This window comes from Perissodus microlepis, chromosome 7, assembly GCF_051167445.1.
Source record: "Perissodus microlepis isolate ML-2025 ecotype Zambia chromosome 7, ASM5116744v1, whole genome shotgun sequence".
Taxonomy (NCBI): domain Eukaryota; kingdom Metazoa; phylum Chordata; class Actinopteri; order Cichliformes; family Cichlidae; genus Perissodus; species Perissodus microlepis.
The window spans coordinates 5775187-5789512 of record NC_140467.1 but is presented as its reverse complement, the minus strand read 5'-3'; the positions used below and the strand labels follow the sequence as shown (position 1 = coordinate 5789512).

Here is a 14326-nt window from a genome sequence, read left to right as displayed (position 1 = left end):
GCACGCTAACGAGAGGAGACACACTACATGACGAGCCATAGCAACAGGAACGGGGTGACAACATGGAGCATGAATATTAACTTTAGGATGCCAAAGGGATCTGGAACGGCACTGTTGCAGAGCAGTTAACATGCTTTGCTTCCTAGCTTGGCTTACAGAGCAGCTTTCAATCAATTTTTTATATCCCACCAGGAGGATGTTTGTTGGCAGTAAAGGTTTATAAAAGAGTAATGCACAGAGAACAGTAAGGAGGCTCAGATGCTCAAGTATTGGGTGCATAACCCTAATATTTCGAGAGAGCAGGGGTTTAAATTAATTTGAAAGTGCCAGGGTTCAAACACTTTAGTGCAATTTTAAAAGCAACCACTTGTACTGTATTTTGATCTGCACAAGTTAAGCGTGTTTAGAGCAGACTGAAATAAATCGAGCTGTTGTTCTTTGGTTGAAAATACTGCCAGCCTGAAATTATTTGCATGTAGGCAGTTGTTCAGAAGGCTTTGGCAGTGGGAGTAGGTCAGAAATCACTGTTTCATTTGCTTCAAATTCACTTACTAATGTACTCTCATTGAAAGTATTGGATCTTACAGACTTTGCTCAAAGAAGGAGTAAAAGGCATCACATGTTTCTTAAGTATCTTCCAGATGAAATATCCCTTAGTGTTTCACAGTTTCTTTGCCTGTACCAAAAGCCATTTATCAGTGCTGCCTGAGTGGACGCGTCTCATCTGTAAGACACAACACACAAGCAAACACCATATGTCTCGAGTGCAGTGCCGAAAACATGAGCTGGGATAGATGTGCGGCATGGGTCCCATTTATGAGGGGAACTCAAAATTTTGATGTGTATCTGGGTGTCCTATCTGCAGTAGATAAGGGGGATTGTGTTAGTGAGGTGCTAACACGCTATCTGCTACACTAACACTATCAGCATGTGAGAGAAACAGCCAGACTCCTGCTGGAGTTGATCTGGATTTCATAATGATTGGATTGCATTAGATGGCGTGAAGAGATCGAAATAAAACCACTACAAAGTCTGCTCTGCTGCTAAACCTCTCATCTCCAGAGTCAACAACTGGCACATTCTCATTCTCCCGTAAATAAAAAGAATCTAGTGTTGCTACCTCTGCTGCGTGTTTTTGTTGACAACGGATAAGCCTCCCACCCTCACACCTACTCTCCTTCTTTACATAGTGTACATGAAAAATTAAAGGAAAAAAATCAGCTAAATCACAATGCAGGCAGAATGCCAACGAGAAGGATAGATTGCTAGTATTAAATCCAAGTGTGGCAATTGTGTTGTATTCTACATGCAGATTTCAGTTTATCTGCAGGTGTAAACATGTTCCAAAAGACAGTGAGAGTACTTTTCTAATCCCCCCCCCCCCCCCCCCTTTTGTAGCTGTGTTCATTGAAACTGTAACCATCACTTTAAAAGTTCGGGCTTTTTTCACCCTCTAGACTCCGTTCTGCTGATAGTCTCGTCTACAGAGAATAAAGGCATTAATGAACCAAAGAAGTTGTGGTTTGTAGTATCTTCCCCGCACACCCCACATTTTTTTTTTTAATCACCATGTGGCGTGGGTTTAGTTAACACGCTCTGGACAAGGATGAAAGGATTTATGGAATTTTGTTTGTACTGCTGTTTTCACTCGTATGAGGATCTGAGAGCAGTCTGTCTGTGAATACGTGGGTGTGCGCGTGAAAATGTTTGAACTTTATTTCTGCTAAACTTTCAGCAGGTTCTGCTCACGAATGTACGTTCCTGACTAATGTTCACGCTGTATTCAATGGACCGGGTCTTAATGCCACGTGTGTGTATCTGTTTGTGGGTGTGTTTGAAGCCAGATGGCATGGCTTCCTCGTCACACTCTGCAAACCCAATGCACGCCCTCTCCTTACTCTGGGTGCCCGCCTAATACTAAACGTTGCACCGTGCATGTGTAAACATGTGAACAGCCTGACACCTAGTGGTTCTCTTCTCCGTTGTTGTGCACTCTTGTTCCCTTTGCTCGCCAGTGTGTTAATACATGTTGGTAGGCATTTCATTCATTGCACACCTTATTTTATCACTCTGCTTTTGCAACGGTGGCAGGAGAAATTCCAAATCAGCCAGAAACCTCATACCCATAATCAGCATCAGACAAAGTTACTATATCTAATAGAGGCTACAGCGGCGACTTTCCTATATCAGCTCTAGCATTTGAAGGCAGGCGCACTCCAGAGGTTGAAGCAAACCTGGAATGCAGAAAGTGGAGGATGATTACCCATCCCCCACGCACACACAGCCTCCACCCCACCCTACTTTGGACGCTTTTTAAATTTGAGACTTTGTGAATGCGAAATGAGTCTTCTGTGCATGGGGAAAGTACAGAACATCTGTGCAGCCCCTATCTTATCCCTCAGGAATGAGCCAGAGGGAGGAAATATCTTCATTCCCTTTATTCAGAGGCGTTTTAAGTGTGGCAATTAAGATATGTGGAGTCTTTTATTAGGCCGATTTATTTTTTATTTATTTATTTTTTATTTTGCTCGTTCATCTTCGGATAAGTGTATTCTGACAGTGGCTAGTTAGCATATTCATTGGCAAGTAGACAAAGGAATGGGCTCCATTAAAAAAAAAAAAGCTTGTATCTCAGCAACCCAGCGGCATGTCAGCCGTTGATCTGCAGAGTAGTTTGATTAAAGACAGACAAAAGAGTGCTTTGGAGCTTGTTTTAATCACTGCACTCTCAATAGCCTATTGTGCACTAACATCGGCCCTCACTTTGCTTCAGTAGCTGCATACAGTTTTCTGTGTTTGTGGGCATGTACTATATTTTCACCAGTATTCTGTCTCATGTGCTTCGAGGCAGTTCCTCAGTGAATTTTTGTTTTTAATTTCAGTTAAGGTATATGTTGATGTCAATCTCTGATTGCCTACAGGCTGTCCTACATTATCATGTGAATCTTAGTAGAAAGTGCTTTCCAATGAGTATTGACCAAAATATGAGTGTACACACATTGTTTGGTTCTGTCTGATTGGTAGGTAACAAAATCTTACTGTATAGTACTGATATGATATTATCAGAAAACATCAACTTTCTGAGTACTTAATGTATTCTGCTAAATTCATCATGTTGTTGCTATATTTCTTTATTTCTAAACTGCTTTATCTTCAGCGTTTCGTCAGCTACAGTCTTCAGCTACACCTAATTTCTTTGTATTTTCCTTTCAAGGAACCAGATGGGTTTTTTTTTTCATTTTTGTGGTTTTGAACTTGAGTTGTTCTTTGGATAGTTCTTGTCGAGGTCATCCTCCTTTTTTAAAGAGCGACTGTCAGAATGTACGATGAAAATCAGGAGTGAGGTACAACAACGAGTGTCTTCAGCCATCTGTAAAACACGGTAGAGGCTCTGTCATGGTTTGGGGATCTTGTTGAATTATCAACACAGAAAAGCACCATCAGATTTTGATCCAATAATTTGATATAATACCATTTGTAAATTGTCTGATTGGCAATGTCTTAATCTTTCTTAATGACAACGATCCCAAACACACTGCCAGTGCAGTCAAAGCATACCTGGATAGAAAAACACTATCAGTCATGGATTGGCCTCCCCAGAGTCTGGACCTCAACATTACTGAAGCAGTGTGGCTCGACAGACAGCAGAACAAAAAGCAGCAGACATCCAAAGAAGAGCTTTGAATGTCCTTTGAGAAGCCTGGAGAACTATTCCTGAAGCCTGCTTAAAGAAATTACAAGAAAGCTTACATTAGAAAGTTTAGGTTGTGCTGACAAATTAAGGTTCTTAAGCTTTATAGATTTGTACAACTTAGTTTTTGTCTTGTATACTATATTTCCATTTACTTTTGCACGTTTCAGTAAATCATGGAATAAAGTTCGACGACCTGAAATTCTGTCAAACTGTAATTTTCAGACTCAAGATATCTTTTTTTTTATGATACAGAGTAGGAAAATGTCAAGAACAAAAATGAAATCGGGAAAAAAATAGTATGAGCTATCGGCCAAATTGTTGTTTTAACAAAAAGGTACCAGTTAAAAATTGCACAGTTTGAGTGCAAGCCTATCATTTAGCTATTTTTACCTAGTAGGACCTCGCTTGATCAAGGCTGAATTCCTGACAGCTCCCATTCTTGTTTTAGTCCTTTCTAATTCACACAAAAATAGGAAAAAGGGAAGATGTTAAAAAATAAAAACTGTTAGCAAGGTTTAGAAAGGATGACACAAAGAGATGCAGACAAAAGGAGTGTGTTCCTGGTACTGAAGGCATACAGCAGGGGGTCTGTATGACTCTATCTCATTTAATAGATTTTAGGTGGAGTTCAGTTTGGCAAAGCTGTGTGCATAAAACTTCAAAAGACACTCTCTTCCCTCTCCCTTTTGGACATGTTTCTTTCTGTGTCCTCTTTTAACAACCGCCTGTGACCTCTGTGTGCTCCTTTAAATCTTCTCTCTCATGCAGAGGTAATAAGATCAATAGAGGTGGGATATAATGAACTGCTGAAAAGTAAGTAGTAAAAATTTGGAGAGAAAAAGTGAGATAAGGATGGGAGGTGTATGGGGGGGGGGGGGGGTTTGTTTGTTTGTTTGTTTTTCTTTTTTTTTAAATTATCCCTTTAGCTATTTATAACAATTTTGCTTAATTTATTCTCAAGCCTGGTGTATCAGAATGGCAAAGTACATTAAATATCCATGACGGTAAATTACCAGCATGACCAGCAAGAAAATACCAAGTAAAGAGAAGAGGAGAGGAGGGAGCACCATGCAGGGGGAGGCAGACAATAGACAAGAAGAAAAAGATGGGAAAACAAAAGGCACTAGAGGTAGTGGAGTGTAGGCGAGAGGGGAGTGTGAGGTGGAGAGATGTGGGGAGAAGGCACTCTGATGTGATTAGAGGGGCTTATTTGAAAGGCTACACCTCACCCCTCTCCCCAAGCCTCCACATATGGAAGCTTTACGAGTTTATAAACGCAGTGTCGATGCAGTGTAAGAGGTGCCAGTGGCGCTGGGAGCACTGCAGAGAGAGGGTATTAATGCAGAACAAAAGTGCAGCCCCTTTCAACATGCTGCCATATGAAGGGGATTATTCTCAGTAAATATACTACAATGCACTTATTACTTTTACCATTTTTATCCTAACCAATTATCCACTCAGTATGGTGTTGTTGTTTTTTTGTAATATTATTTCATTGTAGCCATAAATTTTGGCCAATTATTTTGTTAAAACCATTGACAGTTATAGAATTACTTTGTGGGTTAGTACTCCTGGTTGGGAATCACTCATAAGCTCCAACTTTGTAAATTGTGAAAAAGCAGGATTTTAAAAGTGTAGTTTTTGTAATGGTTGTCAATTAAATAAGACGAGAAATCCTTTCACTTTGGAATCATGAAGTCAAACGTGGCCAAGCGGCTTTGCTGTTGCTCAACAGCACGAAAGTATTCAAGCCTTTCATGTCTAGTTTGACAAGACAGGGAAGCTTGTAGTGATCTTTGATGTTGAGCTTTGATCATGACGTTTAGGTCAAATGGAATGTCCTGCTAGAGTTCCCTGACAACCTATTGGAGAAGGTTAATAGGACATTCACGACGAGTAAAGAAAGAAATGTATTGCGATTGCTACTATGATGACATGTTTTATTCATCAATTAACAAGTTGCAGAAATTGTAGCATCAGTGTTTGGTGAAACCAACCTGTGTCTTTAAAACGGTAGCAGTCCTCCTGGTTCACTTTCACAGGGTTTTCAGTGGTCTTGTAGTTATGCAGGTTTACTATCTCTGTTGATTGTGTGTCTTTTAGTAATCAAAGAGTGATGCAGTGATGGGATTGCAGGGCTATACGACTGTAGTTTTAGTCATGTTGAAGAATTCATTCGGCACGGTTAAGCTACCTCAAACTGCCAGAAATGTGAACTTTACATCAGTTCCCAGGAGTTCCTGGTTTTCTACCCTTTTTTTTTGGCTGTCCCATTTGGTTCTTTAGCCGTCAGAATTGTTGTCTGGAGACCAACAAGGATACCCAATGGATTTACTTTATCAAATGGATCATCACGGCCTTGCCGTATTGGTCCATTTGATCGACCTTTTTATTTTATTTTATTTTCAGTTGTTACAGACGGGACAGACATGACTGAGGGATAGGAAAGGGAGAAAGAAAGATGAAGGAAAAGAAAAACAGAAGGGAAGAGGGACAGTGAGAAAGGGCACTTAAAAAGAGAAAGAAGAGAAAAAAAATCTCCTGGATCACCTGTTGAGAGAAAAAGAAGAGAAAACAAGCAAAACAAACAGAGCAACATACTAAGCACAACACCATCACGTTAATCTAGCTAAGTGTAAACAGCAGTAAATACTAAATATTGAATGTTGTTGTGTAGCAAGCAGGACCGACAGCGCACAATGTGCTTGGAAATAGCAGCCAATAGAGGTGTTGTTTATGTCTATGAACAGTGAACACCCGTGTGCACACCTCTGTGGATCAGCGCGCTTGTATTCAAAAGGTTTCCCCATGTAATGGTCTGCTAGAGGATGTAGAGAGCCTTGTCCCCCAGGGCATGAAGCAGGCATGGAGCCGGCTCTGCCAGCAGCCAGCTGTGCCAGAGTGAACCGAGCCGCAGGCCCAGAGGCCGGAGGCCCGAGGGCCCCCTTTGCCCCGGAAGAGGCCTGAGCAACAGGCACCAGGCCCCGCCAAGTAGTCACCGGGAGTGAGCTGGTACATACCTGAGCGCCCAGCCCAGACACCAAGAACCACCAACGCACCAACCCCTGAGGGCATCAGTTACCGGCAGGGAGTGTGGTGAGGGGAGATAGGCCTTTGGAGGGCCTGGGAGTTCCCAGAAAGGTGGAGTGTAAGACCCGACATGACATATAGACACAGACAAATAAGGTAGTTTTCTACCTTGTGCCACTGGATGTTTACAAATCTGAATGTCTATGGTGCCGAAAGTCTTTGCAGTATCCTATATAATAAATGACTGCACTAGATTTTGCACTAGATGTGTGAACTTGTTCCTCACAGAAATTAGGTTTACGGGCAGATAATAGCAAGCTTTACAGATCAAAGCAAATAATTATATCCCGTGTGCTGTGACTGTGAGTGTGTCTGTAAAGAATGGGAGTTTGACTGGGACTCAGAGTCACTGTCATCAAAAATAAATGGAGTAAATGGAGTATTGATGCACAGATACCAGCTGTGCCTTCTCGCTCTCTCTTCAGTCTGGCAGCAAGTTAACACACAGCAGAGTCCACAGGCCCAGCCCAGACAAGATGTTTTTATTAATGTAAATAATGACCTTGTGTCTCATTTTATATCATTTATTAGAATATTTTTACAAATAATTTGGTTTCAGATCCACCGTGTTGCACTGACTATAGATATTTATTGAAGTGCTGTATCGTGTTGCTCCAGCATCATTACAGAGCTTATCAAAAATTCCATTTTGATGATGAGACCTGCTCACCTATCTCTGCATGTGATGATGACACCATTCTTTGTACCATAACTTCAACTAAACCATGCAGAATAGGCAGCAGGGCTCAATCACGCACACAGTATGGGGTGGGAGGTGGGGGGGCTGCCACACAGGATCCATCCCCCTCTCTCTCCCCCTGACAGAGAGGGTCTCTGCTTCACCCTCTTTTCTCCCTGTCTTTTTATCTCCTGTGTGATTTGAACAGCCTTTCAGACCTCTGCCGCTAATGCACCAAATAGGCTCCCATTGTTAATGTTACAGCAATATGAGTTTCTTTTGTGTATGTTTCTTTCTGCTCCCAGAAGGCTGTGCTGAAACCTGATAGGCAGCATAGTTTGGCAGTGGTGGGATCTCTTTATTTGCGCCTTTTTTTTTTTTTTAAATAGGTAATTATGGAAATGATTCTTCTTTGTTTTTGCCTTTCTCTACTGAGTCCAGGTCATAATTAATTGGTAGCGTGAAGGACTGGCCAATTTAAAAATCACAAGGGAGGGGTCGAGGGGGCTTGTTTTAGTTGCTGGTGTCTGGTTGGGTAGCAGGCGGGTGGAGCATCTGAATTAGATTAGATTTAATTAAGGCATGGGGCCCCTGACTATACACGCTGGTTCACAAATAGGCTGTATGCCAGGCTGGTTGATGGGAATTCAGCAGTATGTGTGAGCACACTTACAAACATGCACACACTGCAGAGGCTCCCCTGGGCCTTCAAGGTCAGGTAGGCAGAGGAAACCTGCAGCTTGGTGTCTGGAAGAGAGAGAATGGAGCTGAAAACCATCTTCTGTCTTGACAGAAGGTTGCAGAAGGTTTTCTTCTGATTAGAGGCATAAATATATCTTAATGGTACGTAGCAGTTAAATCAGAATAAAATTTGGTTGTAAAAAAATGTTTCTCATATGGTTATGCTTTATTGTGTGTTGCACAGTGATGATTTGTACTTGCTTTCAATCAGTCAAAACTTATTGTGTCCATGTGCTGAGGCAGCTAGCGCTTTGTGCTATGAGGTGATTTCATTACACTCTGGGTTTCTTTCCATTATCTGGGTTTACTGACCCTAACATTAGGAATCAGGATAAGCAGTCACACAAAACTGTATTATTATTAAGTTATTATGAAGCCTAATTTCATAAGGGTTTCTTTTGAGTGTTCACATGAAAGGGGTGCTGGCACCATTTGACCAATCACAATTACTGGAACTGGAACAGAGCTGCTACTTTGATAAAGTCCAGCCTATTCAAAGCTTTTTGGGGGAAAAAAAAAGGCAGACTGTATAAGTTAACAGATTTATCAGTGTCACAGCTCTGTCTTTAAGATAAGGACTGTGATGGATCATAATTTAGTATTTTATTAAATTAATGCTTAAAAGGCATTTTTAGTTTTTATTCTTACAGCTGCAGCTTTGGCTGTGTTCAGCAGTCTAAGAGTAAAGAGTAAATATAAAAACACAATTCAATAGTAGGCTTAGTTTACATTCAAATTAGTATAGAGGTTAAAAAAGGTCTCCTGTTTTGGATCCTATATTAAAACATACAAGAAAATTGTTGTAAAATTGTTTGCAGAGACTGGAACATCAGAACTTTCACATTTCTTCCTTACTTTTTAAATTAAATAAAATTTCATTTTTCAGCATTATAAAAGCAGATACAGATAGTTAATATCGGCCAATATGCGTGTAAATGATTAAATAAACAAATACAAACTCCAAATGTTAACTGATAAAATCTAATATACAAATATCATCCAGTGTTCCTGAATATGAAGTTTTTAAACTGTGCAGTATCAATATCAGCCTTAAAAATCCTGAAAAATGTCCTTCAGGTTCCTTAAATATCTGTCAGGCTCTAATTTTTTGCTGCTTCAAGCTGTCCCCTCTCCAAAAATGTAGAACTTTCCCTTTGTGTACACACTGGAATCATAGCATGATTTGAATTTCCGTCCTTACTTTCATCTGCTCACTTATTCACCAGAGGTTACCACAGCAGGGAGCGCCACATATTTGATGTGGCAGATCCTCCTGGGATTGAACTGGAGAGCTTTCATTTGTTAGTCCAGTGGTTTACATATGTTCCTGTTTTCTTGCATATTAGCAGTGTATAAATTGGTGCAGATGAAATCAGAAAGTGGAGTTCCATTTCATAAGCATCTTAGCTGGTATAATAATCACTATGAAAGACTCACGTTAGTTGACTTTGAGCTTTTCGTGGTTCTGTTCTCTGGGTCTCTGTACCTCTACCTCATAAATGCAGAGAAGATCTCTACTCTGTACTAAACACAATATCCCTCAAGAGCCTGTAAGTCTGTATAAGCATGGAGTACTTCAAAAAGCTCCAAAAAGGCTTGCCTTACCTTGCACTTTCTGGGGATTTAATCCTTACAGATAGAAGCACTTTCAGACTATTGATTTGACCTTAAGATGTCTTGTAATGGTCATTTCCTGGCAAGCTATCTGGGCAATGGCCTCAACTGTCTGCATGATGGCTTGTGGACGAAGAAGTTAGTTTCCTAGGCTTTAATGCACATGGCCTTTTAAGTAGCAAATGGAAACCTTGAGCAGAGAACGAGGAAAGTATTTTGAACTTTGAGGTTTGATATTCACAGCCTTAGTTAGCATTAGTGTAATTTGAAGTGAAATAGCAACTGTAAAATACTTAGATATAGTCATTTCTCCTCAGCACATCCTTTCTGCAGCTCTGTAATAAATAGATTTCTTTCCACTCTCTTGCTGCTTCTCCTTAATAGAACAGTACAGTCAGCTGGTAAGCTGAAACACCATTTACATGAGCCCCATCCCGACGCCTGATTGAAATTCTCACACTGTAATATCAGTCAGCGGAAATATTTAAGCGGCCCTTCCTCATCCTATCTAAAATAATAAGCTGCAGTGCCCTGTAGCATTACTGTCATCCTTTTCCTCATTTCATGCAGCAGGTAGGCTGCTCTGCGCTTGTGTGTTTGGCTCCAGCTCTCATTGTGAACATTAGGTTCACTGGACTCTTGAGTAGTTTGCAAACTCTGCATCTCCCTGGGACAAACGTGGCAAAGTGTGACGGCCCCTGGTGTTTCGCTGCCCGCTCTCATCTTCAAGTTGCATTTTATCTAAAAATGCTATAAGCTGTTTTGCCCTCACTATGAATTATTTAGCTTCCCTCTTCTTTCTTTTTCTGTCATACTAAAGAGTCCCTGTTTATGAACCAGGCTTTAGAAGTAGCCTCTGCACTGGTGCACCATGGTTGATTTGTTCTCTTTGTCTCTGGAAGCTCTTAGGGTGAGTTTGACTGCTTTATGCGTATTGCTTAGCACTCTCATCTCTAGGAGAGGCTGCCGCTGTTGAATCACATAGAATACATTTACAAATGAACCTAAAAACAATTTACTGCTTGATATTCATGCCTGCCTCCTTTACTCCCTTCCCTTGGCTCTCCAACACCACAACTCATCTTCCTTAAATTAAATTCCCCTCTTCCTCCTCCTCTACATCCTTCCTTCCTCCATTCCCCTATGAGTCCCTCAGCACCACTAATCCTTTTTTTCTCATCCACCTACATTATGCATCCTTAGTTTGCTCTTCATTTCCTTCCTCTCTTGCACAGAAGCTCCTGGCCAGGACTTTGTGACACTGGACTATCGCCTGCGTTACTACCCTAGCATCACCTACGCCGTCATCGGCAGCACCGTCATCTTTGTCCTTGTGGTAGCCTTGCTGGCTTTGGTCCTCCATCACCAGAGAAAACGCAGCGTCCTGCTGCCCAGAGGTGTACGAGGAAGTTCACATACCCACCACCATCACCAGCCCCTGCTGCTGTCCCGTCTGGTCATCTTGGACCGAGGCCGCTTACATACTGGAGGTCCAGCTCTCTCCCCTGGCTCACCCACCACAACCGGTCAATACAGCTCAACACCTCGAGCTCTGCAGCTACTGTCTGGGACCCTGTATCCCTCAGCACCTTCCATGGATTCCCCTCCATCATACTCACAAGCTGTTCTAGATGTCAGGTGAGATGAACAAGTAGTTCTAGTGTCTGTATACATATTTCTACATTTTCACACTGAAACCTAAGACTGATCCAAAAAGCAAAATGAAAAGAAATAGCAGTGCTCAAATGTGCTGTTCTATCAAACTATGATCTACTTGCAATCAGAAATCTGTCAGCATGCTTCCCACGGGTGCTTTTATGTTATTTGCAATGAACAATCGTGTAACTGTTGTATACTCATTTATTATTAAACACAAGTGTTGCTGCTCAGATATTAGCTCCAAAAAGGAGAACATTTGCTAAAATGGCAAAATAATAGTAATGAGATCCTGATAAAAAGAAGGAAGTTTGCTTTCTTTTAACAGACACTCAGTGTTCTTGCTTCAAAGGGTGGAAAAAACTAAACAATTGCATAATTATTCATATTAATGGAAACTAAATGAGAAAAGGTGAAAATTCAGTTCAAAATAGTTCTTACTTAACTCCATTATATTCTCAGATGGGAGAATACATCCTGTTTTGTTCTTTTTCCTTGATCTTGATCGCTGGCACAGAAACGATTGTACAACCCAGTGTGATGTTTCTTCTGTCTGTCTTTAGTCGACCTCCTTGGTTTGACCTCCCTCCGCCCCCTTACCTCCAAGATGGAGAGCTTGCTTCAGAAGGCGAGCTTCCTCAATATGAGGCCCCACAGGACCCCGTGAGCCACCCCGCGGCTCATCCCTGCACCCCCTCAACACCCAGAACTGTGGCCACAGGCACGCGGCCGAGCAATTGCTCCGGAGAGGAGTCGGCCCAGCTGTAGCTATTTTAGTGGAGACTGATAGACCTTAAAGACTGCAGGACTCAAGGACCAGGCTGCAGGGCAGCATGATGCCAGGACAGTCCACAGCAAAGACCCGCTTGAGGTGATTCAACAAGGACTGACAGGCTGAACAGTGACCTCAGCTTGTTGCTGACATATCACTGAAGAACAGCTCTCCCTGGTGGACTGAGCTTGTGTGTTGGCGCCCCCTGCTGGGATCACAGCTGTACTAGTTTGGTTGAATTCTCCCCCTGAAGAATTACTGTGTATATTACCTACCAGTGACCACAAACTGTATCTCTAAAGAAGTAGGAGCTATTTCATCAACATATTCATTAACATGTAATGTTGTGTGTCAGTGATGATATTTGTCTTTGTGCGTTACATTTCTGCAGCACTTGGAGAGCGAAGTCAGAGTCGTGCAGCACTTTGCGACACTCCCCTCTCAATTTTAGATTTCGTGTCTACAACGTCTGACTTTTATTTTCGATTCAACTGCAAAATACTCTAATAATAGATCAAATCTATCCTGCTGAGAAGATTTCAGAGACTTAACAGAATCCCATGTAGCTGTGGCAAACGGGAGTGGCTCAGTGAGAGAGAGTTTTTATCTGATTGAAGTGCTGATGTGAAACATGAACTAATAATATGGCTAGTGATAAATATTAACAGTTGCAGATTCTTTAATAGGATTTTATAGATATTTGTTAAAGATGAGTGGAGGTTGTTTCTTTCCTTTCAGTATTTGTTTGTTCACTGTTTCTTGTCATTTGGTTAAATTCCAGCTGAAAATGTGAAGAGGACCAGAGTTAGAAACTATATAGATTATATAAGTTATATAGTTAGAAGAGCAGAAGTTATGTAAGTATTAAGTTTCATAAATAATTCCTCTAAGCAAAAGAACCACCCTGCTGGTAATGCATTTCTATCTGAAGGCCTGTAAGTATTTTATGTAAACACAAAGAAATAGAAAATACAAAGAATTGTGTTGAGGCCTTATTTTATGCTAGTGCCTTCTTTGTTTGTGGTATTCAACAATAAGCTGTCAGACAACCTTTTAAGAACACGCTGTCTTCCAAAATGTAATGAATTTATATAACTTTGTGATTCAGAAAATTCATCCTCAGTAGTATTAGAATCACGAAATTCATATCCGAATGTTCTTTTATTCATTTCAAAGTGGTTTGTTCAACACTGTACACACACACACACACGTATGTGTAAAAAATAAAGAAAGTTATCTATTTTAAGTAGAAGGCTACTTGGAGTTTAAAAGTGGGAGATGAATGTGTAACAGTGAAATTAAGTTTTTAGTTCTTGCCTAGAGGCAGCGGTGATGATGCAGGTACAAAAATAAAAAACAATCAAACCAAAGATAGTCATTATATAAATCTATTTCCCTCCAAAGGAACATTTATTATGCCTGTAACTTTATTATATCAGAACATGCAAAGGTTTATTGGGTAAAGCAGAATTCATGTTATTGCTGTAAAACTGGAAAATGGTTCTCAGGACAGATTGTACCAGTTAGACGATTCAGTTTATATCTCAGTTTCTCTTTTTATTTCTCATTTGTTCTCATACATATTTGTGAAGTGGTCCGTGATGATCTTTTTACCCTTTGTATTCTGTACATTGGAAATAATATAAATATTTCTGACTCAGATATTACGAGTTTGGCTTTTTTGTATACGATTCTTATATATTTATTTGTCATGAGTCACAATAGTCATTATGACATAAAAATTTTTTTTTTTAAATATAGGTGTTGATAATAATGTTATTATCATCTGGATGATAGAGTGTAAAAGTAACATACCACAGTGTAACAGTACAATAGCACAATAATGAGCTAGATGTAGTAATTCAGTAAAAGGACTAGATGTTGTAGTCCCTGATAATGCATTGCGTTAAATAGTGAGAATCTTGAGGGATGGCTGTTATGAGGAAAGGCAGCCCACAAACTTTACCAGCAGCACACATCATTGTGTGCCTCAACTTTCGGTCTTTTACCCAAGCTAATCTGCCATTTTTGGGGGGATTAGAGATCTGATCTAGGTTATCATATTAAGATTTGGGACACA

The 14326-nt window shown here is 40.7% G+C and overlaps 1 protein-coding gene across 2 annotated transcripts in view; it reads left to right on the top strand.

The window, feature by feature from the left end:
• ldlrad3 (low density lipoprotein receptor class A domain containing 3) overlaps window positions 1-13908 on the top strand; it is a 95527-nt gene extending 81619 nt beyond the window's left edge. For both annotated transcript variants that reach the window (XM_084932998.1, XM_084932997.1), the window contains 2 exons: window positions 11054-11456; window positions 12038-13908. In XM_084932998.1, the coding sequence (XP_084789124.1) occupies window positions 11054-11456; window positions 12038-12242 (608 nt within the window). In that variant the 3' untranslated portion in view covers window positions 12243-13908. The remainder of the gene's footprint in view (window positions 1-11053; window positions 11457-12037) is intronic.
• The last annotated feature ends 418 nt before the right edge of the window (window positions 13909-14326 follow it).